This window comes from Schistocerca serialis, chromosome 1 (assembly GCF_023864345.2).
Source record: "Schistocerca serialis cubense isolate TAMUIC-IGC-003099 chromosome 1, iqSchSeri2.2, whole genome shotgun sequence".
Taxonomy (NCBI): domain Eukaryota; kingdom Metazoa; phylum Arthropoda; class Insecta; order Orthoptera; family Acrididae; genus Schistocerca; species Schistocerca serialis.
The window spans coordinates 202,524,784-202,551,861 of NC_064638.1; the positions used below are offsets into that span (position 1 = coordinate 202,524,784).

A 27,078-nucleotide genomic window follows, 5' to 3' on the forward strand; every position below is an offset into this window, starting at 1 on the left:
TCAACACGACACACTTGCATTCTGGCTGGAGCAGCTGGGGGACAGTGGTCATGTGTGTGTGAGGTGTGCTTGCTTGTGTGAACATGAGTGTATTTTCTTTTCTGAAGAAGGCTTTGGCCAAAAGCTAAACGTGGAACAGTCTTTTTGTTGTGCTTGTCTGCAACAAAACGTGTCATCTGTGTGGTGAGTAGCAATCAGCCTTTTCATAATTTTGTTGAATATCAGAATAAGACAGCAAAGAAAATTTTACTGTGCACCAAACAGTCTTTATTTCTGTTTTTATGTCTGTTTACATCATGCCACTGTAAAAACATTAGGCAGAGTGAGCAAATCATTCACAGAAGTAATACATCAGCCCGCCAGATTAAAAACTATTACTTACCACAATATGTACAAAATTAATTGCAAATAAAATGTTTTACCATGATAAAAAAATACATTTGTAATGTTTCATATCAAAGACAGTGAAGTACCACACTGCCTGCCATGAAAAATGTGATGGCCCAACCAACAAAGAAAAATAAGAACCTAGTAGGTTGTGGAATTGGTATGACACAGTACACAATTGTGTGGCCAATTCGTGCTGTAGTAAATGCTCGGAACAGATTGATGGCAAGACCTGGAGATGGATTTGTTAGCAGATATGCTAGTGCCACAATAAAGAACACTGTGATGTTCTCCAAATCATTTTGATGTCCTCTGCAAAAGCATAAAATAATTTTAAATTAGAACTCTCCATTAAAATCACAACATATTTTCATTTATTCAAATTATTACATGACATTTAAAAAATTCCAAACAGATTAATAGTGAAATCTATTGAATCAAGAATTCCTCTCCCTGCTTGTTTTGACTTATAGAAGCACCTGCTTTTGTAATTAAGAAAGGTAATCTGTAGATACAATTTTGAGTGAATTAAGTCAAATCAGTGAAGAATAGTTTGGATGGACAATTTAGCCACATGGCTGAGAACTGCAAGCACCAGACATCAGTAGCTCCCTCCCTCTGCTTACGTAAGAACCACTAGTAAATGGGAAATGAGCTCTGAGTCATCTAGTGTCTGATAAGTAAAACGTATTAGTGTGGTGTCACTGCCAGACACCACACTTGCTAGGTGGTAGCCTTTAAATCGGCTGTGGTCCGGTAGTATACGTCGGACCCGCGTGTCGCCACTATCAGTGATTGCAGACCGAGCGCCGCCACGCGGCAGGTCTAGTCTAGAGAGACTCCCTAACACTTGCCCCAGTTGTACAGCCGACTTTGCTAGCGATGGTTCACTGACTACAAACGCTCTCATTTGTAGAGACGACAGTTTAGTATAGCCTTCAGCTACTTCATTTGCTATGACCTAGCAAGGCGCCATATTCAGTTACTATGATTGTATTCTGAACAGATAATATTGTGAATCATGTACCGTCAAGAGCGACGTTCATCATTAATGAATTAACTTAAGTATCAAACTAATTACATCCGCTTTCTGAATTCTATTTCCTTGTCATGTTCCAGACCTCACGTCAGTATAATTCTTCCCTCCTCACGCCAGCCTGCGTGAGCTAAAACGTGTGCATTTCGGCCTCCCTTCGTGACACGGTGTTGGCTCTTCTGCCAACACAACAATTAGACTTCACCTTCACTCATTCTACTAGTGTTTCATCACTGAGGTAGACAGCGTTTAGCATCAGATAAAGAGATGGAGCACTAGCTCACCTAAAGAACAGTGAAGATGAGGGTGCAATTTTGATCTGCAGTCCAGCACTCAGTTTAAGAGAGTTCAGGAATCAATGGGAAATCTACAAGAACAATGTGATAATTTCTTGACCTCATTGTGAATGCCTATATTTTTTTAAGCTAAAAAGACACCAACTGATATTTTTCTATTATGTCCCTGTTAGGTTAACGAAGTTTATCTAGTGCTTTTTTAATGACTTGATTCAATTTTTGAAGTGTAAGTCTAGTAGGTCTGCAAAATATCCCTATATGGCTTACATAACTTTTACATTAAGATCAGAATGTTTTCAAGCTATAAATTTCTTAAGCTGTGGGAATATGCTGGAGGCCAGAGGGTGCCAAAACTGCTGAATAGCTAGTCTACTAGAAAACATCAGTTTTCCTGTAGCTAGTATACTTCTGTGGAAATCTTAATTGTCTTGGTTTTTTCCTCCTGCATACCAGGCAATAAAATACACACAAAAAGTCATCTAAACAAAACTGCTTCTACCTTGTTCTTGTAAACCAGAACTGGATTTGAATCTCTAATCTCCTGATGAATCCAGTCTACCAACACTCTCAATTGGCCGCAAAGTGATAATGTCACACAAAGGAAATGTGCACTACATCACAATAACTCATTGCCTAAGTTTCCTGTATGCCTAATACTCAGCAAGCTGAGACTTTTTCTCATATCTTCACAAGTAGGCACTGGCAGTGTGCACATTTTGAGCTTGATGCTGCTGTTGGATAGCCATAAGGGTAATCTGGGCTCATAACAAATGAGGTATGTTAAGGCACAGTTACATATCTGATGCAGTAGTACGAGGGCAGTTCAATAAGTAATGCAACACATTTTTTTTCTCGGCCAATTTTGGTTGAAAAAACCTGAAATTTCTTGTGGAATATTTTCAAACATTCCCGCTTCGTCTCGTATAGTTTCATTGACTTCCGACAGGCGGCAGCGCTGTACAGAGCTGTTAAAATGGCGTCTGTAACGGATGTGCGTTGCAAACAATGGGCAGTGCTCGAGTTTCTTTTGGCGGAAAACCAGGGCATCTCAGATATTCATAGGCGCTTGCAGAATGTCCACGGTGATCTGGCAGTGGACAAAAGCACGGTGAGTCGTTGGGCAAAGCGTGTGTCATCATCGCCGCAAGGTCAAGCAAGACTGTCTGATCTCCCGCGTGCGGGCCGGCCGTGCACAGCTGTGACTCCTGCAATGGCGGAGCATGCGAACACACTCATTCAAGATCATCGACGGATCACCATCAAACAACTCAGTGCTCAACTTGACATCTCTGTTGGTAGTGCTGTCACAATTGTTCACCAGTTGGGATATTCAAAGGTTTGTTCCCGCTGGGTCCCTCGTTGTCTAACCGAACACCATAAAGAGCAAAGGAGAACCATCTGTGCGGAATTGCTTGCTCGTCATGTGGCTGAGGGTGACAATTTCTTGTCAAAGATTGTTACAGGCGATGAAACATGGGTTCATCGCTTCGAACCTGAAACAAAACGGCAATCAATGGAGTGGCGCCACACCCACTCCCCTACCAAGAAAAAGTTTAAAGCCATACCCTCAGCCGGTAAAGTCATGGTTACAGTCTTCTGGGACGCTGAAGGGGTTATTCTGTTCGATGTCCTTCCCCATGGTCAAACGATCAACTCTGAAGTGCATTGTGCTACTCATCAGAAATTGAAGAAACGACTTCAGCGTGTTCGTAGGCATAAAAATCTGAACGAACTTCTCCTTCTTCATGACAACGCAAGACCTCACACAAGTCTTCGCACCCAAGATGAGCTCACAAAACTTCAGTGGACTGTTCTTCCTCATGCACCCTACAGCCCCGATCTCGCGCTGTCGGATTTCCATATGTTTGGCCCAATGAAGGACGCAATCCGTGGGAGGCACTACGCGGATGATGAAGAAGTTATTGATGCAGTACGACGTTGGCTCCGACATCGACCAGTGGAATGGTACCGTGCAGGCATACAGGCCCTCATTTCAAGGTGGCGGAAGGCCGTAGCATTGAATGGAGATTACGTTGAAAAATAGTGTTGTGTAGCTAAAAGATTGGGGAATAACCTGGTGTATTTCAATGCTGAATAAAACAACCCCTGTTTCAGAAAAAAAATGTGTTGCATTACTTATTGAACTGCCCTCGTATTAGGAGCACATAAAATTTGACACCATACACAACAGCACTGTTCTTCAGGGAACATCAAATACCATTTCTTGGTAATTAACTTATAGTCAGATGGTTCAGAGCCTGAATAAATAGTTTAAAGGATGTCAGTTTCCACTTATGGCTGTACGGGCCATGTGAGGTGGGATAAAAAATTAACAAGAATTTTTTAATTTTGCGAGTTTACATATCTACTTTTCAAAACTTTTTTATCTTCTTAGTACACATTTTCCTACTGTATATTTGCATTTTCAGCTGTTTTTAATATTCAGTTTATTGTTGACAATGGAAAGGTAATACGTGTTTTTGAGCGCTTGGCAAATTTTTACTTTTGAAACAGATGGATCAAAAAATTTGTATTAACTATTTCTTGAAAACTGGGATATAGCACACCACAGCACTCAAAATGTTGACTGTAGCTTTTATTGAATATACCATCAGTAAGACAAGAGTTTATATTTAGTATAAAAGCTTCAAAGAGGATCACGACACGACAAAGACAACTACCCTGGATGCCATAGCACATCAATTATGTGGAAGAAGAAAGAAAATGGTTCTAAAAAATCATTGAATCACCATCAGAGAGGTTCCTGATGTTTTCATTATCCTTTGGCTCATGCCAGGCAATTTTTGAGATATTTTGGTACGAAACGTGTAACAGCAAAGTTTTTTCTGAAACTGTTGAATTTCAACCAGAAATGATGTTGCGTAGACATCGCTCATGAATTGCTCAATGAAGTCAACAAGAATACAGCACTTCTAAACAAGGTTGTAACAGGTGACAACACATGGGTATGTGGGTATGATGTCAAAACCAAGGCCCAATCATCCCAACGGAAACTGCCTGAAGAGCCAAGACTGAAAAAAATTCAACAAGTTCTATCACATGTAAAGGTCGTTCTCACTGTTTTCTTCAGTTGCAGTGGGATAGTGCATCAAGAATTCCTGCCCTATGGCTGTACTAAGCAATACTACCTGGAAGTTAAGCACCCTTTGTGTGAAGCAGTCACCAGAGCAGCTGCTGCTGGATCAGAGAGCTGTCTGTCACTAGAGGAAGGTCACACTGTCATCCCAGTCACAGTGGGAGACACTGCTGACAGCAGCATTCAAGTGATGCCATGCTCAGCCACACACTTTGTGATGTCAGCAATGGCAGACATCTTTTGTTTCCATGAGAGGCAACTGGATGCATTCGAGTGACGCCATGCTCAGCCCTGCTCTTTGCACTGTCAGCAATGCCGGACATCTATTATTTCACATGAGAGGCACGAGAGGCAACTGGATGCCTCCGCCAACCTGTTCCTAATGAATTATGGCTGAGGGTAAAAATAAAAAAGTTAATTAAACAAATCTACTGTCATCCTGACATCTCATTTCACTCTAAATAGGTGACAATCCATGGGTCATCTAACACTGGTGTCAGATCATTGATATCACCTTCTTAGAGTAATGTCTGAACCTACAGCCTACAGTATGGTGAGTCCAAAAAATTTTGATTGTATTTTGGTCATGGAGAAAGGGTTTGACGATTGTGCATTTTGTAAAGTAAATTTTATTGTGAGTAAAGATTTGTCTAGTTTTAGAGATAATGGAAGTCACGATTGGTTAGCGCCTGTTAGATGTGCCCAGTGCTTTGAGGGCCACTCAGTGTCATGTACAGAATCAGTTCCAGTAAAATGTTATGCGTGTAATTGTTAGGGGCATATGGCTAGGCAACGCCAAGAGTCGAGATGCTCATGAATAAATGTAAGAATTAAGTTAATGTAATTTATTTTCTTGTCTTCTGAATGTTAGTTCTCAAAACTACTGTTGTCAAGGAGAAAGCTTCAACAGAGCCAGAGATACAAGGTGTATCAGAGAGAGAAGCAGTACGCATAGTGTAAGAGCAGGTAGCACAATTAACAGCGGATAATACAGAACTGCGTAGGCTGGCAGAATTGCGATCTTCACAACAGGATGTAGATTCATCAGTTGAAAGATTAATTGCATCTTTTTCTGGTAAGGCAACTGAGGAGATGCAGGACTTTGTGGGAGACCTCGGAAATCTGGCTGAGATGGAAGGTTGGTCTGATAAGGAATTATTAAGCATTGCAAAATTGAGACTAACAGGGGAAGCTGAAACTTGTGTAGGGTATACAGGAACTCTTCACATAGGATAAGGACAATTAATGGATGTACCTATGAATTGGGACAGGACACTGCAGTCAGTGAAATTATTTTGCAAGAAGCTGAGTGTAGGGCACTCTATGCTTTTCTTAAGAGGGTTGCATGCGGAAATGTCAAGACGTGTACGGACATGGGGTTCAACGGATTTGCACACAGCAGTGTGGTTATAGCTAGAGTTTGAGAAGATTGATTTGTTGACTGGAATGCAGGGTAAACAGAGAGTGTTTGCAGCTAATACAAAATGTTTCAGGTGTGGATGAATGGGGCATGTAAGAAGACAGTGTCACCAACCTCAGGGTAATGTGAATACAGTAAGAGGAAGTAATAGTTTTAGAAGTACAGGACTGAAGAGGAATAAGGTGTTAAACACCAATGAGAACACCAGGTCCACCATGGTCATTCCCAGTTAGACTGGATGCCACAAAATTGTATGCAGAGGTGGAATGTGCGATAAGAGAACTAGTAGGAGAAAAGGGTTGCAGGATATTACTCAACACAGGATGTGTGTGTTGGTCACCAGCAGTGATCTGGTGAAACATAAGCAATGGGATCCACCATGATATAGCTTGCATGGAATGGGGAATAAAGATGTCACACCATTAGGATTGGCGGTCATAGACTTTTTCCTGGATACAGTTCAATTTAATTGATGTGTAGAGATTGTGCCACACATGGGTGAGGGCTGTGACATGATTCTAGGATTAGATTTCTTATATCAGCATTGTGCCATAATCGATATTCGAGGACATGGGTTGGTACTTGACAGAAAAATGTTTCAGTTATGTAAAACCATTGCCAGTGTAGCAATGTTGCAAGGGGAGTCTTTCACAGATGACGAACTGATTAAACCATGAATGGTCACAATAAGACTTGATTTGCACCCTTTGGGTGAGTGTTCAGTCTAGCTTGCTGGCAGGAATTTTGTGTATGGTGGAATCGTTAGAAGATAATGAAGTATCAGATCAGGTGGGTTGCTTAGTTAAAAGAGGTAATGTGTGCATACAAAAATAAGGGGTGAAAATAAGGTGCCTGTTTTTATAGATGAGTTTAATGCAAAGGACATAGGATTAACAAACAAGTTGCAAATCACTAATAGGGATATCCTGGAGGAGAAGAATGGGACATAAGTGTGTCGGCCATGGACAATCACCGAATGCCATTGTATCTGCATTTTGAGGAAACATGAAGCACCTAGAGGGAAGCAATAGGAAACAGATGGAAAAAATTACTTTTGGAATTTAAGGATTTATTTCTTTCAAAAGGGCCATTACCAGCTATGAATATTACACAGCACCATATTCCTACGGGAAATGGATTATCAGTCTACCACAAATAGCACAGAGTACCTAGGTACTGCAATTTTGGAGGAATTTATCAATCAATAGCTTAAATACGGAATATTTGAAGAAAGTAATAATGCATAGGGGGCACAAACAGTCATTGTGCCAAAGCAATCAATGGATGGAACAAGAAAATATATGTTTTGTTGTGATTACAGGCATCTAAATGAGAAAACTGTAATGGATGCCTACTCTTTGCCAAACAACACAGAAACCTTGGACCATTTAAGGCGATACAAATATTTTTCAACAATGGATTTGAAGAGTGGTTCTCACCAGATTGAGGTTGCACTCCAGGATCAACACAAAACAGCATTTTTGGCAGCCTGGGGACACTACCAATTGAGAAGAATGCCATTCGGATTAGAAAACACACCTGTAACATTTCAGAGACTGTTGGACAAAGTACTCTGAGGTTTAAAACCATGGCAATCCTCAGTATATGCTTATGGCATAATTGTGTGTGGGAGTGATATGGAACAGCATATGCAACAATTAAGGGAAGTATTCCTAAGGTTAAAAGCAGCAAAATTAACAATGATACAGAAAAGTGTAATTTTGTGATGGAAGAGGTAGAATACCTAGGGCACATCATAATTTAAAGAGGGGTTAAGACAGACTCAAGATTAATTAGAGCTGTATATGAATTTCCTGTATCAGAATCTGTAAAGGAGTTGCAATTTTTCTTAGAAGTTGTGAAGTATTACTGCCAGTTCGTAAAAGGATTTATGAATACTGTCAGACCGCTGACAAAGTTGTTAAAAAAAGGTGTTAAATTAGTGTGGTCAGAAGAGTGCAAGTATGCTTTTGTGGAGCTAAAAGAAGCTTTAACATTAAGTCTGATATTGGTATTATCGGATTTTAATAGGCAATTTGTTTTAACATGTGATGCATCAAACCATGCATTTGGCTGTGTGTTGTCACAAGGGGTAGAGAGGTGTAGAACATCTGGTAGCTTATGCACCAAGACAAGTAAATTCTGCAGAAATAAATTATTCCACAACGGAGAAAGAGGTGTAAGGCCTTATTTATGGAATCAAGTATTTCAAATGTTATCTGTATGGTAAAAAGTTTAGAGCAATAACAGACCATTCAGCATTAAAATGGTTGTTGGGATTAAAGGATCCTTCTAGTAGGTTGACACGATGGGCAGTAAGACTAAGTGAATTTGATATCAACGTCACACGTAAGCTTGGGAAGAAGCACAAAAATGTGGATGGCTTAAGAAGAAAGTAGCAGTATTACATTTTGGGGGGAATGAGCATGTGGAATGGCAAACTGCCCAAAGCGTGGATGACAGTGGACGACGAATGTAAGCAGTAATTTAAGCAGTCACAGGTCTGTATGCAGGATGGATTGCTATACAGAGAAACTAATTTGGGACAGCAGGTACCAGTAAAGCTAAGGAATAGAGTGCTATAAGAAGCTCATGACCACATATTAGCGGGTGTGTACAGACAGCAGATTTGTGCCGAACAAGAGCATCATTGCATAGGTTATCTGAAACAATTAGTACCATTTGAATTTCTGGGGACTGATGTTTTAAGTCTGTTATGTAAAACACCTCCAGGGAATAAGTTCGAACTCACAATCACAGATCATTTTTCAAGACTAGAAGTGATCAAGATGCCAAACCAGCAGGCAGCAACAGTGGCACAAGCACTTGCAAATAATTGGATTTTGAAGTTTGGAGTGCCTGAAACAATAGTAACAGACCAAAGAACAAACTTCACATCAGATCTATATATGCAGTTGTGTACGTTATTGAATGTGAAGAAGTTAAGGACATGTTATCTCCATCCACAAGCCAAAGGAAGAACTAAAAGAGTGCATAGGACAATCAGAGGATGCTCAGATACTATGTTGACTCACACCACACCAACTGGGATGACTATTTGTAAGTATGTTGTCTCTGCCTACATCTCAAAACAGCATATGAATACAGGATTATCGCAATATGAAGTAGTATATGGTTGTAAATTGCCATCACCAAGCAATATATTGAAAAAGAAGAAATGGAAGACTGGAGAGTCTGTTAGGGAATTTGTCAGAGTAATTAGAAAAATTGGGAATAGAGTACAGAGGGCAAATAGAAGAGCACTAGAGAAACAGGAAGTAGTAGTGGGGTGTACAGCAAGAATGCCACAGTATAAGGTTGGTCAGTAGGTGATGCTATCAACTTTGTATACATCAAAGGGAAAGACAAAGAAATGTCAGTATTCAATTGCCAGTGAGCATGACAACTGTGCAAGGAGGGCAGTTGAAACCTTTTTAAGGGAATCTGGAATCTATTCAAGGGATAGGAGCTGCAGACAGGAAAGGGAGAGTGAGGAGAAAGATATCCAACAATAAACAGGAGGTTGTGAATGAATCGGTAATGAGAAACCCCCATGGATTAAGGCCTAGGAGATAGTCAATTAACTTTTTTTGATTAGGTATAGATTTAGTGTAATTAGTATAAGCAGCTGCACAGCAGCAAGGAATTTAAGGGGAGGAAAGTGATAGATATTCCTGCTCACAGGTGAGATGCAGAGAAGGCGAGTTGATGCAGTTCGTAGAGGGAATGCTGTCTTTGTCAGGGTAGAAGTGTTATAGGACCAGCACCTGGAAGAGGAAGTGCTGTTCGCCAAGCAGGAAGATGCAGTGATTGCCAGTCTTCACTGGATGGTACAGGCAGTATTCAATGCATGGAACATGTGTAATGAGGTGAGAAGATTGGAAGAAGCACTCCACAAATTCCATCAGGGAACGGAAGAGCACAGGTTACTCAAAGGAAGCGCTGGTGTATGTAAGAGAGTACAAGGAGCATATGAGAAATTAATGAGTAAAACGATCCAGGTACTGGGGGTTATTCTACATATGCAAGGTAAGAGGGGTTGTATCGATGGTGGAGTTGGCTTATGAGAACAATATTTGACACTGCTGATGAGGAAAACAAAGAGTTAATGACACTGCAGAATAGGTTTATCAGTGGGCAAAAGGGAACAAAGCCATGAGTGATTGGCACACTATGCAGATTGCAAGCTTAGAGGAAGACATATTGAAAAACAATACATGACTACTATGACAAATGACTGGAGAAGTAATGCGGTATGCCAGAACTACAGAAGAGGCAGTTAATCGGAATACCAGGGAACTACAAACCAAAGCAGAAGTCTTAGATAAGGAAGTAATAATGATAAAATGGTTGCAGTCCATAGAAGCACAAGGGAAAGTAACAGAACTACAGGAGGCTATGCAGCAGGCAGTACAAGGTCAGCTAGGGGTAAAGTTGTCACCAGAGTAGTACTTGGAAGGTCTAAGGAAAGTACAGAAGGAACTACCACTGGAGTTGGGTTGGCTTTAGAACCCAAACACACAAACTTATCTTTTCATTTCAAGGCAGCCACAGGATCAGTGAGAACTGGTGGAGGGAGATTTTAAATTTCCATTTGTACACCAATAGCAGGGAAACAAGAATGTTACAAGCGCTACATAGTTAATGCATATTTTGTCAAGTTCAGATTGTTGACATACTCTGTAAGAGTAAAAATGCAGCAACTATTATTAATTACTAAAGACAAGGGAAGTTCTGTAGAAATGGAGGGAGCAAAGTTACAAAAATGCTACAGAGGGGCGATCACAGTCTGTCCGAATATGATAATATGAGTGTGGCAGGATTCCTGCACATTGAAATTGTTAATGGTATAAAAGGCAGTCAGTGAATGCAATAAAGAAGTGATCAAGCCAGAATTGCACTTTCAGCAGGTCAAGACACATTGGTTGTACTCTACTTCTGACAAGATGGTAGTAGTGGCTAATTGCTTCAAGCAATGGAACCATACATCAGCAAAGAGGCTAGAATTAAATGGGAGCAGTTTATTATTAAGTGGAACAGCACACGTGATAATGAGGCCTACCTTCCATCTACCTGCTGAGATTTCAGGGATGACTCACCAGAATACTTCACAGCCTTGTTTGTATTGGCGACAGGAGCCCATGGAAGTCGTAACTGCCACAAATCTAAACAGTTTGAATCAAACTCTAGGGCCAGAATTAATACAGTCTATAAACACATTTCTGAACCAGTAGGGGCAACAAGATTCCCTGGAAATCTTAGTCCAGCATGTAAATTTATATTGGGAACATAAGTACTGGAAACAGACAACATTGACTATTGTCATACCAACCACCACGGTGACCCTTGTTCTGCTGAGCATAGTCCTTGTTTTGGTCTGTAGAAGTTGAAGCACAAGATTGAGTTCGGACCCAGCTGCTATTCAGATTCCAGTAGACTGGATACCCTGAACATAAAAGCAGCAGAAGGAAGATGAACACACAAGGGTGTGGTATTAAGGATAATTGATTCATTTTAGGTTGTAAGTTTGGAATAGAGAGTTAGAAGATATTGTGCAAGAATCCTAGTAATGAAATAAGTTCCATTGTGTTTGAGCTAAGGAGCAGGGCAAGAGGTCCTGTAGAAATGTGTAAGATTAAGAGATATGGTTAAGGAAACCAACTGTTAGAATAATTCTTAAGAGGTCAAAAATCTCACCAGAGCGGAATGAGTTGCAACAGACCCATCCTCATGCTGGCAAGAGTGTTATGCATTTCGAAGCAAAACATGGCCGACTGGCATTGCGAAACAGAGCCAGCTGTGTGTGGTATAGCAACAGCCAATTCTGCAATATGCTAATGAAAGGTCTGAAACCTTTCCTCGCTTGCATGTCAAGCTGTAAATGAACATAGTCTGGAGAATATAAGTACTCAGCCATTCATGTTCTAAAATATTCTCATCTCATTATCACAGCCTACACCATGAGCCTGTGATACCCAGAGCGACATCCCAGAATGCAGTACAGGGTTGACTGTTCGATCGCATGGCAGGGCAGACTGCCTTGAGTCACCAGAGCAGCTGCTGCCAGATCAGAGAGCTGCCCGCTCACTGGAAGGAGGTCACAGCTGCTTCAGAGGTACCGTCACCTGAACTGCCACGCTGTCATCACAGTTGCATCCGGATATATCACTGTCAGTGGCATTCGAGTGATGTCATGCTTGGCCCAGCTCTTTGCGCTGTCAGCAATGCTGGACTATACTGTTTTGCATGAGAGGCAACTGGATGCCTCCACCAATACGTTCCTGATGAACTATAGCTTTGGGCCAGAATAAAGAAGTTAATTAAACAAATCTACTCTCATCCTGACATCTCGTTTCACTCTCCGTGGATGACAATCTATGGGTCATCTAACAATAATGAACAGTGAATTCTAAAAGTGATTCCAAGACTGGAAAAAGTGCTGGTACAAGTGGATTATATCTGAGAGGGATTACATTGAAGGGGGAAAAGTTGCTGTTGATGGTGAATAAATAAAGATTCTTTCAGAAAAACGAAAATTCCCATTGCTTTTTGATTGCCTCTTGTGTAACTAAACTTCTATAGCCAAAATCAGTCTTTTTAAATATCTTGGATACTAATGCTACACACAAAAACTGTTAACCACATATATACTGCACAGTCAAAATTTGTCTATTAAACAGAGCAGCCATTGCAGATTATAGAAATGAAGTTCCATAATAAATTAAGGAACAAAAACACACTCACGGTATCATTAGCTCCATAAATAGAAAGCTACAGAATATTATGCCAGAAAAAAGACTAGATTTCGGTGTAAGAATTCATACTGCTTGAAAGTATTATTTGAATTAACTGTAACTTAGTATCACATACATTAAGAAATTTTTCTTCCATACTGGCACTGTTTTGTACCTTGATTAGAGTAACTATGTAGTTGACAGTTGAACACTGTTGAGCATGAGGAGGGTGATATCTGTCAGTCACTGTATGCATAACACAATATGTCTGTGGCAACAACTGCTGTATGGTTGCTTAACAGATACATCCACATCATCTTCTTTTAAGGCCTATAACCTCAATTTTCTTTGCAAGCTTACAATAACCTTATCACTTTAGACTAAAATTTCTCTGCTAGCTTCGAACATTCTGTTAAGTGAACTAAACATACCACACACAGAGAGACAATGATAAAAATTACAGCAATTAGGTTACCAGCTGCAAGTGTCATCTGTGGTAACTGAAGCCTAAGTAACAATGATATATGTCAGTGGTGAAAAGAGTATGACATAGTTCACTTTCTGATATAATGTTGTTATGGTAGTTGTTGTTTAAGCTATTGGCTGTCAATGAGTTTGTTATTCTGATCCAAGTATTGTACAAAGGTACACTTCGTAAGATTTACTTTAATAATGATGGAGTTGTCACTAAAATCACTGTGGCTCCATACCTGAATCAAATGATTTAGTCATTTATGTGGTAAGATTAATAAATCATGGTTCACAATGGAAGATTATCATATTTATTGCAGGCTGAGCTTCTAATATATTGATAAATTTCAGCTATAGCTGAGAATACAGGAGAAAAAATGAACAATATGGCGCCTGGTATTGAAGTGGGTATAAATCGTTCAGTAAAAGGTTGTTTGGCCAGGGCCTCCCGTTGGGGAAAGTGTTCACTGGGTGCAAGTCTTTTGATTTGATGCCACTTTGGCGACTTGCATGTCAAAATCGATCAGTGAAAACTAATTTCTTGGTGTCTGTAAGGCATACACTATGTCATAAAATTGTTCATAAAGGAATCAGAATTTGTTGTACATTACAAAGATGGTACCATACAGAGCGTTTGGGTGATGTTAACTTAAATTACTCAAATTGTGACTGCCGCATGCTTAGGTGTAATGGTCAACAGTCCGCAACTGAAATGTTCACCAGTGGACAAACAGAAAGTGTATTGACTTCTCTACAGTCTGTTGTGGAACTGTGTGGACAGTATTCTAAAATGCTTAAAAAATAATGCTAAGCCTTTTTAGCAATCTAGACGGTATTACTGATGACAACAGTCATGAACATGTTAGGTCAATGAAGAAAGTGCATTGCAGAGAGAGTGAAAACACTTGTCTTCCAGCAGAAAACAGTCAGGCATTGATGCAAAGCCTTTGTAACAATTCAGACAGCAATGATAATGACAACAGTTGTGAACATTTTAGGTTAGTGAATTTAGTGTGTCGTAAACAGTGTGAAAACACGTATCATTCAGCACTTAACAGTTGTGGAACTGAGGCAGAAATGAGTGCAGGGAAATCTGAACTACATACAGAACACAGTAGGCCCACATACAGTCATTTGCTTAAAAATGCAATGTTCAATACACAGAGTGTACAGAAGACAGAACTACCTCCAGGTACAACAAACTTTACAAACAAACATGTGCAAATAAATACAAATTTCAATTCCCAGATTTCCAGATTGAAAGTAATGATATACTCTGATAGCCATGGACATGGCCTTGCTGGAATCATATGTGATGATTTTCATGTAAATGCTGCTTCCATTGTAAAATGTGGGGCACCTTTGGATGAAATCACAAGAAACTTAAATGCCAAAAATATCTCCAGTTCATTAAAATGTGCAATAATTATTGGGGGCACTATTGATGTATATAAAAATGAAATATTCAGAGCCACTAACAAGTTGAAAGAAATGTTGAACTCCACTAGGAGAACACCTGTAATTGTCATAGCGATTCCTCATCGACACAGCCTTATAACCACTTCTATTGTGAATGATGAAATCAACAAGGCCAATAGGCAGTTTAAAAAGATTTGCAAAGCATTCCATAACTCACATTTCTTATCTGTAGAGTTCCTTGCGAGAAAGACTTTACATACCATGGCCTACATTGAAATATTAAGGATAAGACACTACGATGCCATAAAATCCGAGACATCATAAATTTATTAGGAATGTGCAAGGAGAATGACCCCATTATTCTGCCACATCCTTCTTCCCAGTCAACAGCATGCTCCACTGCACAGCAATCATTTTCAGAAGCAGTGAGACATCTTACACAACTGACATCAACAACAGTGTCAACTAAACCACTCAGTTAAAACCACCCATCTGTTAAGCAAACGAAAAGTGTCACCACCAGGCTACTACAAGGATTTCTTATTGAAGACAACCAGCAACCAAACATTGAGATGAGTGGTGTGACAATTCCCAAGGACAATAAATCACTAGTAATTTCTTACTAGAATATTCGGGGAATAACTAGTAAAATTGCTGAATTAGAAGTACTTTTGCTTGATCAGCTAAAGGATGTTTCAGTTTTATGTGTGAGTGAACATTGGTTAAAGGAAAACCAAGCATGTACTGCTAGAATAACAGGATTTGAAATTATTAGTAGCTTCTGTAGAGAGACTTCTACAGGTGGAGGAACATGCATATATGTCAAGCAAGGAATGGAATGCAAAGAAATTACGTTCAGTAACATAAATAACATTGAAAAAGTGTTTGAATATTGTGTTTGCAAACTTAAAGAACACAAAATAATCATTGTGTGCATATACTGATCCCCCCCCCCCCCCCCTGGCAACTTTATGGTGTTCTTGGACAGTGTACAAAGGGTCTTCTGTGAATTATGGAATTTTACAGAAAATATTGTTGTAGTTGGAGATTTCAATGCAAACTTTAATATAACCTGTTAAAATGTGTTTAAACTGAATAATTTACTATGCTCACATAATTTATCACCCACTGTCCATGAATACACTAGACTTGGAAAGACCAATAAAACTACAATTGATCAAATATTTTTTGACTTGCAAGCATTTGATCATAGTGCAGAAGTGATTGACACTGGATTCTCAGATCATGAAGCAATAAAATTTAGTGTAAATAATGTACTCAGCACAAATTCCAGGAAAAGTGAGAAATACTTCTACAGAAGGTGTATAAATGAGAACAACATTAGGATTTTTAATTCATTGTTAAAAAATTCAATCTGGGATTTGGACAAATACAACACTGTAGATATGAAGTTTAAGTCTTTTTCAGTTTGTTACAAACATCACTATGAAACTGCATTCCCTCTAAAGAAAATTAAAGTAAAAACCAGAACTAACACTTGGATAACAGAGGGGATGTGAAAATCTTCAGAGCAAGTTAAGTAAATCAGCTAGGCCAAAGCCAGCTCTGAAACATTATGTAAACTGTTACAGAAAACTGTAGAAGAAAGTCATTACAGCAGCATAAAAATCAAGCAATGATTCATACATCAACAGAAACAAGTGCAGCTAAAAAAATGAAATCAGGTTGGAATGTGATAAATACAAACTCGGGCAGAATCAAAGCAAAAGACACCAACATTATTCTTAATAGCAAACGCAAAACTATAAATGATCCTTTACAAATTGCCACTATATTCAATAGCCACTGTACAAGTTTAGTACAAAATCTTATAAAAAAATCAAAGTCACATAAAGGTTAATCATAACATCTCTGAGAATCCTAAAACTATGTTTTTGTATCCTGTAACAATACAAGAGGCAGAGAATGCAATCAGCAAACCAAAAAATACATTTTCCTGTGGTACAGACAGCATTCCTGACAAAGTAATCCAACTCAGCAAATATATTGTTCCTCACCTTGTTGTTATAATTAATATTTCCTTCAGCACTGGTACTTTTCCTAGAGAACTTAAGCTGAGAATAATTAAAACAGTATGTAAAAACAGTGACCCTATGATGCAAAAAACTATAGACCCTTATCAAAGTTGTCTTGTTTCTCAAAAAATTTGGAAAGAATAATGTACAAAAGACTCTGCTTTTTTGAACAAATGTAGAATATTTCCCAATGAACAAAATTGATTTAGAAAAATATAGACCATGCAGAAGTGCTATACATAATTTCCTAAAACTTGTTCTAAATTCCATTGACCATAATGAAATAAACTGTGGATTGTTTTTAGACTTATCTAACATATTTGATCTTATTGATCATAAAACTGTACTGCTATGGAGTCCATGGCACTGCTCATATGTGGTTTAAATCGTACTTATTTGATAGGTACCAGAAAGTGGAAACAGTTCATGATGGTAAATCAGTCTTTTCTGTATATGAGAAAGTTACTCAGTGGAGTACACCAAGTACCACTGTTGGGACCTCTGTTTTCCCGATATTCATAAAAGACTTACCAAGTTACTTAACACAACCTGATGCTGTACTCTTTGCTGACAATACTAGCCGCTTTGTTAAAGCTCAGAATGTGACTGCCCTACTAAAAAAAAAAACAGAAATAAGGAATGAAGTAATTAAACGGTTTAGAGAAAACGGTCTACTTATTAATGAGAAGAAAATGTGATGGATGAATAACAGGCATACTTCAAATAAAGTAATCCCTAACATAATAGTGAAGTTCGACAAGCAGGAAATACTACAAGCTTCATATAATAAATTTTTAGGAATTTGGCTAGATGAGCATCTTGAATGGGATAAACATACAGAATGGCTCAATAAAAAACTAAGTAAATGCTGTTACATATTAAGAATGCTCAAAAATTCCTGCAGGGAAGAAACAGTGATGAGTGCCTATTATAAATTCATGCATAGTCCACTGAGATATGGTGTCATATTTTGGGGTTTTTCAAGTCTAGCAAAACACTCCTTTACTGTCCAGAAATGTGCAATAAGAACTATAAAAAGGATTGCATCTAGTGCGTCCTGTAGGGAAATATTCAAAGAACTGAAAGTTATGACTCTTCCATCTATTTATATCTGTGAATGCATATGCTTTTTTAAATCCCATCCCCAGCTCTTTTCTTTGAACTGATTACCACAACTATGGAACTAGACACAGAACTGACTTCCATAGAGAAGTACATATGAAAGCCCTGTACCAAAAAGTGTAATATATCAACCCAAAATTCTTTTTAGGGCCCTTCCCTTAAAGAGTTAAAAAGATAACAAAGCTTCACATTTTTAAAAATGAACTTAAGAATATAATTATAAATGAAAGCTTTTCCAGTGGTGATTAGTACGTAAATTTGAGGACATCCATAACTTGAGTTAAACATAGCCATGTGTTATTGGATACAATGTAAATATAGAATTTGTTTGAGTTATGTATTGGGTTATCCATATGATTTTGTATGTATCTGTATGATTTGCTTTTGTTCTGGTATTTAATTATCTGCATGAGTTGTATACAGTCACTATTATTTATTTATTTTGTGTTTTAACATATGACAAGTCCTAAATCATTGTACATGATAAAATCAATGATCAATAAAAATCTCTCTTAAGACAACCAGAGGAATGCTCAATAGCAAAAAATGCACCAAAATTTTGATTATGTACAAAAGCTGCTGCTGATGTACAAGGCTCTGTACTTAGATGAGTCCTAAAGATGGGTGAAATTCTCTTATTTCAATTTGAGAGTGTGTGTGTGTGTGTGTGTGTGTGTGTGTGTGTGTGTGTGTGTGTGTGAGAGAGAGAGAGAGAGAGAGAGAGAGAGAGAGAGAGCAATTTGCTTCTTGCTTTGTGGGCTATATGTCAAGCGGCTGCTTTTACAATCATGAGCCACAGTTGTTCTAAATGTTTCACTTCCTAAATTATTTCAATATGAAATCACTGCGATCTGGGAAATGTGTAATATTATGCTTGGCCTTGATGGTATAATATTTAAATCGAGGGATAACATATATTAAACTTTTTGTACACCAGTACATATTTTTACATTTTTATTTTCTTTTGTTCTCTACATGTTCAGAAAAAAATTATTTATGCACCAATTAGATTGTTATACCTTCTTCAACATCAAAACTGAAATAACAACTGTACAGTTGTGAAAAAGTTAATGAAAGTAATATGTACTCTATACATAAGTAATACACATGAGAGTGAGAAGAAAATTAAATTATACTGCATTTCCGAACAGTATTGGGTAGGCTTTCTTTCAGTAATATATTTATTTATTTCATGTACTTACCTCCTTACTCGTTCAATATCAGGATGATCATATTTCACTTTAGCACCTTTCATAGACGCAGTGTCTTCAGGACTTATAAAAATCTGATGAGACATGAAAGCAGTAATAGCAAAGTATTATTTAATATCAGACAATGACAATGAGATATAACATAAGAACAGCAATTGTTACATAAATACTTTTAGAAGCTACTTCAGAAGGTACAATAGAGTAAAGTACACAAGATTGTGAAATTGTTCAGTTCTCTTTAGTTATGAATTTAGTACCAGCAATATTTGTTTTAATTTCTTGGCTGACCACCATATATGTCCACGTTAACAGTCTCCATTTCTTACCAAGTTTACAAGCTGACAGCAATCAGATTCATAGCTTTTGTAAGTTATTAACAAATCACCATCATGGCAAAATTAGGTGCTGATATGTGGAAAGACAGCTAGTAGAAAGTAGTCAGTGGCTTGCTACTGACAACATTGGTAGGTACTCTAAGCACATTGTACATACCATGTCATCACAATTGTTGTCTAGATCTGCAACCACACTCCACAAATCACTGAAGTGTATGGCAGAGTGTACTCCCCATTGCCAACACATATCAGTGTTTTTTCCCCATTCTATCCACATATGCAGCAGGGAAAGAATGACTGGTCCAACACTTCTAATCTTGTCGTCACACCATGTATGGGAGTCATATGAAGGGAGCTGTAGTACATTTCTAGAGCCCTCAGTGCTGGTTCTTGACACATTGTAAATAGGTTTTCACAGGATAGTTGTCCTCTATCCTCAAGGATATGCCAGTCAGGTTTTTGAACATTTATGATGTTCTCCCATGATCCAAACAAACCAATGACCATTTGCACTGAACTTCTTTTCACATTTTCAACAGTAGGCATTCATTATAATGCCTACTGCATTCATTATAATTCAATAAACTTTAGCAATAATGCAGGATGGATTGTACGAGTGTTTTTTAAAACACTCATCTGTAGACTGATTGCATTTTCCAAGTATCTTACCAATGAATCAAAGTCTACCATCTACCTCATTCGTGATTCCATTTTGTTTCCCAATGTACTCTTACACCCAGGTATTTGTACAAGTTGAATGATTCCAAGTGTAATTCATTGGTATTGATAATGTAGGGCCACACTTCCACAACACTCACAACAGGCCAACTTTGTAGTAAACAAAGTAATAACACATTGTGCAAGTCATGTACAGATTGCAACAGCATATCCAGTATTAACACAAACCATACTGAGACACTGTATGCAATGCTTGCAAACAGGAACAGGGACCTGGCTGCCCTCTGCCTTTGTTGCAAAGTGGAAATGCCACATTTCACATAATGTTCCACAGCATGTCACAGGTATCCACAGCAATCAATGAAATATCATTCAATGAAACATCTAGCAAGGTAACAACTATACTGGGTATCAACATCAGCAAGTTGGAGTTCCAATTAGACCTTCACCCAGTTGCTAATAAAGTTGGATATGTGCTAAGCTCTTCTTTTTTACTGCTCTGATCACCAAAGCAGCAAATGATCAGCAAACAATACTAGTCCAGTCAAATCTTTTTTCTTAAGCTCAACCATTTGCACTTTCTGTGTGCAAGCTCGTAAAAGCAACACTAAATAGGATGCAGGCAATGGGCATCGTTATACCCATTTTATTCAATCACTGGGCATTGCCCATGGTGACTGTCAGGAAAAGCTTGTTGCATTATCATCAATGACCACAGCATGGTGCAAAGCATTTTGCAGCCAGGAATCAGACGGCATTCAGTTCATGGCCAATAGGCAGCGGTGGCACTACCGCCACTTAACAGCACAGGCACAACCACCACTATGCCGCTTCTGCAGTAACCCCTGCTGGCATATGTAGAAAATAGCAACCTACCAACTGCAGGCCAATCACTACATGTCATGACACTGCATGCTCACCAGTTGCCTGTTTACCCCTGCACACTCAGACTAATTAAAAGCACATGCCCCGCCATGGGTGTAAGTATGAGGTTGAGCTGCAGTCTCATGAAGTATTTGGACTCACTGTATGTAACTAAGGACATATACAGACTTGAAGTGATAGTGTTGTATGATTGTGATAGGGACTTAGTGTACAATTCTGTCTGACAGTAATTGTAATCAGATATTGTGTGAACTTGAGTTGTGGGATTAAACTTGTTTTTCCACTCATACCTCCAGTCTTTATTGTTCAGAATACAACACCTGTATATAAGGATACGTGGTGATTTAAACTGACCATCAACATGCACTGCAATATTTATCATTGCCACATTCACTGATCAGAAAAACAGTTGGCTATGTTAGCTGTGAAAACAGTATTTCTTTTAATAGATTTAGTGGATACTTGCTTGCCTGTGGGCAAGGAAAGCCAACAGACCATAGTCTTCCACATGCTTTATAGAATGTACAGCCATAACTGGTGACCATGTTTGGAATCACAAGTGTGCTTACCACATTTCAATACTGGGTCGCCTCCTCCAATGATTTCTGTAACTTGCAAACTAAATGGAAGACACAAAAGTTATGGAGGCTATGTGGGAGCGACACTTGGAAAATGTAGAGCACCTTTTCTTAGACTCTGATACAACAGTACACAACAATGACAGCTCACAAACTGTCAACTTCTAATAATCTAAAATAACTGCAATCGTTTTTGGATGTGCAATATATTATAGCAAATTTATACCTATTGGTGCTCAAATAGACAACCCGTAGCACCAGCAGCACAAAAATGGTTTTATCTTTATCTGCGGCCTGCCAGAAGGAATCTGCATAATTGAAAAAGTGTTACAAATTTGCTCCCTACCATGCAACCTTCACACCATGTTAGATCCTTAAGTTAGCACTGGATGCATCATAACAAGGCATCAGCATAATCATTGCACAAGAATGCTGACATCCTCAAACAACCAATTTACTGTGCCTCAAAAAGATTATCAGTACCTCAACTAAATTTCGTAGACTTTGGCCACTATTTATGGAGGTACAAAATTTTATGTACACCTCTAAAGTACAAAGCTCCACTTGATTTTCCCTTTACTCCCTGCAAAGCACCTCAGTCGGAAAGGCAAGTTATGTTACTTTATTGGGTATGGTTTTCAGTTCAGATAGTATGGATAAGCCTAGCATACAGATTTTTCTTTGTAACACCAGTTAAGCAGCAGAAATGGTGTACAGCTGTTGGCCATGGAAGAAGCAGAACACTGGATTACCATTCCAACCATGCTCCTGCTACAAATCCTCCAGTTTCTCCCCTAACTGCACTGGGGAATGACTAGGATGAATGTTTTGATGTGGTGCCATATGTACTTGCCAGACATTAATGCTGAGTTTTGGTAACATTTTTGAGAAGCAGCAATCTTGTATTCCAGTTGCTGGAACAGAGACTGAGGTCAGCTGGCTGTTGTAGGCATCGACAGCTTCAGCTGATGGTGCTGTCTGAAGATGCCCTAAGTATAGGACGAAACTGGTAATTTTAATGAACTACCATTGTGATCTAGTGTCTTTTTTCACTGATTTTGTGTTAATGCTGATACTGATAGGGCAAGCCAGGTCTTCAAAGAATGCACCCAAAACAAAGCCTCCCCCCTCCTCCCCTACTGCTATGGACTAAATAAGAGCATCCTTAGGGGATATGTATAAAGATTATACTTCACTGTTGAAGGGCTACTAGTGCTATATGTCCTCTTCAGTTTCCTATATGTGACCCTTATGACAACATCTATTGCACATGCTGTGGTCTAAGCATTACGTATCTTATATCTTTGGTGCAAAGTTTTCTCCCACAATATAGTGTCTAAAATTGGTCCCCAATTCAGATGCAAATGATGACACTTACATCTCCTCAGGAAACCTTGGCAAACTTTCTCACAAATTATGAATGATAGTCATCAATGAGGGGAAGCATGAAAAACTTTCTCACAAATTATAAATAAAACTCATCAGTTGCAGAAGCCTGGCACAGCTGCTATATGGGTGTAGACATTGCATATTGTTCAGTATGATGTACCTAACAGAGTGAGTCCAGCTCCCATGGGTGAGGCATTATTATGTGAGCTCACAGTTCTGATCTTTCACATTCAGCATCACACAGAGATACGATGTGTTGTCAGTGGCTCCTCATCCGTTTCAAGCCACAGCCTGTCATGGCTAGCTGATTTGTCACTGGAATCAGCTCCAACTGTGACACCAGGCTGAGCATGCACCCCACCTTCAGCAACACTGACTCAGGGCTGGAACAGCAACACAACAATGCCTGCTCCTCCAACTTGCCCTGTCACCAGGCATAAGACCAAGTTCCCAATCTCACCTCATCCTTCTAATTGATATATCACTCATACACACTACATGCCACAGACATAACAGGTTTTTGCTGGATAAAATGGGTGAATCCAGTTCGTATTCCACTTCAAGCACTACATCTGATGTAAAGCGTCAGAGGCACATACAAACACACAACTAACTTATCAGTTGAATTGAATACTCACAAGTCAATCCTGGCACTGAATGATCTCTTCACCGGGATCTATGTAGCCACCCCAAAACAAGCCCAGGTCAGTTTTTGACTCTATATGCTTGTTAAAGTGACAGGGGTTGTTATATCTGTTTGAAGGGATATAAATACTAGCTGCACAGAATTTTGTCAATACACAGACTAACAGCACTGGAATACAAAATGGCCATAGCAAATATGTTCAGTCATTTCATATGACCACAGCAATGGGCAGGCTATTTGCTTACTGGATGAAGAATGTGCCATGCCTTATTAGCCAGTTGTTTAGAAACCTACTGTGTTGTTGAAACTTGGTTTGTTATATTTTGGACTGTTAATACTAAGCACATGACTGTTCTGGCTCATGACTTTGGAGATTTTTTTTTTAGGCATTCAACATGTGCAGTGTAATTACTCACTCATAAATGATGTTATCTAGAACCTACAACTGATCAAAGAGATATTAAAATCAGCTATGACTTTAGTTATGAATTACATTTTTGTGCATTGATCAATACAGCAAAAAGGCTGAAACCAGTCCAAAACCCAACTTCTCCACAACTGTCTGTCCCAAACTGTGTCAAAGATTTGCCACAAGTAAGCAAATAACACCTAACCTCATAATTACTGGATAAAGGAAAGTGAATGATATTACGGCTCTAAGATGACCTGCTTTCCAAATAGACTCTTTCTTATAATCAATAACAACTTCTAAATTGAAATAACATGTATAATACTTTAAAAAAAATTGTTTCTATTCACATACTTATTACTTTCATCCCCAATCAGATGGCCCTTTAATTGTCACTTTTACTATGTTTTCTTTAGCCGATATTGGATACTAGCCAGTATTTCTGAGATACAAAAGGTATTTTACTTACTGCTTATTTTACAAAGGTAAAACAATTATCAGTACATACAGACCAACTGTATGAATTAATATTGAGAAGAGTCTTGGATTGTAAAAGTGAAAATGTCTTATTATATCACGATAGTGAAATGTGCCTTGCCAATGGCAAAAATGGGGATCTGAGGCAGAAACTACAAGAAAATCTACAGCTTTCGAAAGATTTGTGTTCATTGTTTTCCTCCAATTCTTATATGTAAAGAAATTTGTGGATGAGAAATATTTTGAAGGTCGTGGCAGCCATAGGTAGGTATTCTGCACATTCCAGAGTTGCACTTCATGAATGGAATCTACCTGCTGGTAAACTGCATTGACTTAAAATAGATGCTACTTCAAAACATACATGTATTTTTACAGAAAAATGGTCTTTTGCCATAAAGACTAAAACTTTTTCACTCTGGCTTCATTTTCAGGGGAAAGGTCTATGCTGTACTAAAACTTTTAACATCACCTGCAAATCATCGAATACAGCTTTGGTGTAACTCACCATCAAACAGTTTCTGGAACAACCCTAAAGAAGAGCTTGCTAAAGGACGCCACCTCCCATATAAAAACATGGAGGCTGAGAACTGGTGTATCCTGATGCTTGGTCAATTTGAAGAAATGGGGTTTCTCTCTAGGAGATGAACTATGCGAATGTGGTGAACAGCAAGATCATCATCACCTGCTCAACTGTAGAAACTTCCCAACCCCATGCCCGATCTGGTTATCGCCAATGATACAGCAGTTCAATCAGCGGGATTTTGGATGTCATATGGAATTTAATCATGTACTTCTTTGTAAATTGACGTCATATGAATTTAATCTTGTACTTATATTGTTTGTAAATTGCTGCCTATCGATACAAGTAAATAAATAAAATCAATATTTTGGTCTACTATGGCTTCTACAAATCTTTCAGAGCAGAAGCCATGTTCTACAAACCCTACCACAGGCTTATAGTAATTATATGAGGGGACTTCAAAAAGTAAGTTACATATTATTATGGCAGCCCAAGTAACTTTTATTGTATGCTGCACCACACTTCAAACTGACAGACAGGTTGCATGACTATTTTTCAACATAGTTACCACATCTCTGTAAACAATTTTATTAGACACCTTATTCATAAAGATCCTTGTTCTGTCTATTCTCACATTATACTTTGTTTGGTAACAACAATTGGAATGTTCTTCCAGTTACTCATTTCACTAATGATAGGAATCTGTTCCATTTCACAGAGCCATTTGAGAACTATTGTGTGAATGTTCTCACCACAGGTGGTTGTGCAATAAAATTTTATAACAGCTAGTAAAGAGCAAGATCTACAGAATAGCAGAAGTGAAACATCTTGATTATTATTGAATGAAAAAAGAGTTTTGTAGTCCCATATGCATAAAAATGAGGAATGTTTTTATTACCTGTATTATAATCTCTTTAACATATTGTACGCATCATATGTCTGTTCTGTAGTCACCTAAATTAAAGGAGTATATAAGTAACTTTAACATCCAAACATAATTAAAGAGAAAAATACATGCAACATTACTATCATACCTGTCAGTTTTAAGTCCTATATTGTAATTCAGCACTGTGGTAAGCCATACATTTGAAGGGACTGACTTGTTCTATATTACAAGCACACATCCTGTATATAATGTAATCAAATGGGACCCAAAAAATCAATGAATATATCAAACGATCTTAAGGAACTAATGTTCTATCCCATGGATATCTTAGCCTTGCTAAAAATGCATATCGAACTATTCATTCCACACTTTTTTTTTTTTAACCAATTAGGGTAGCAAATGTACATATTCAGAGAAAGTTATAACTTCAAAAGAAGGACCTCACATGCATAGCAAAACTAAAACCACAGAATCCTGCAAAAGCAAATTTAAAATATTAACTTTAATATGTTGGCACATACACAAGACAATACTTATTTTAATGGTGAATTGTACAGCACATCTGAACAGAGATTTCCATTATAACAACACAGGAACCAGAGGAAATTGCTATCTTTCCATCAAAAGGCTGAAAATGATAATAGCGGCACTAGAAATGCAGGCTGATTAATTTATAACAGACTCACACTTAGCGTAAAGACTATAAACTGTGCACCTCCGAAAGAGACATCTCTAAGCTAGATGTTGGTAGAGGCGAAGCAATATTTGCAAGCAAATTGACAGAAGAAAGATAAATTTAAAATTAGTTACTGAGTAAAGCTCATCTTAGTGCGGAAATGGAAAACATCTTCCTGGGAAGAGAAAAAAGGACCTAATTGTAGTGCTCAAAATGTAGAAGAGACCGTCACCAAACACAACAAGAAGACATCTACAAACACAACCAACTCATAAACTCAGTGCTTTAACACACCACAACACCCTTACGTCATCGCTCAAAGCAAACAGATGGAATCGGATGCTTCCATTGACCTATATAACGCTGTCTA

The 27,078-nt window shown here is 38.4% G+C and overlaps 1 protein-coding gene across 1 annotated transcript in view; it reads right to left on the reverse strand.

Annotated features, from left to right (window-relative positions):
* Positions 1-244: 244 nt before the first annotated feature.
* Positions 245-27,078, reverse strand: part of LOC126465536 (microsomal glutathione S-transferase 1-like) — a 28,581-nt gene continuing 1,747 nt past the window's right edge. Inside the window, exons 2-3 of the mRNA XM_050096313.1 lie at positions 19,221-19,303; positions 245-699 (exon numbers count right to left, since the gene is read on the reverse strand). Coding sequence (XP_049952270.1) covers positions 456-699; positions 19,221-19,303 — 327 coding nt within the window. The 3' untranslated portion in view covers positions 245-455. The remainder of the gene's footprint in view (positions 700-19,220; positions 19,304-27,078) is intronic.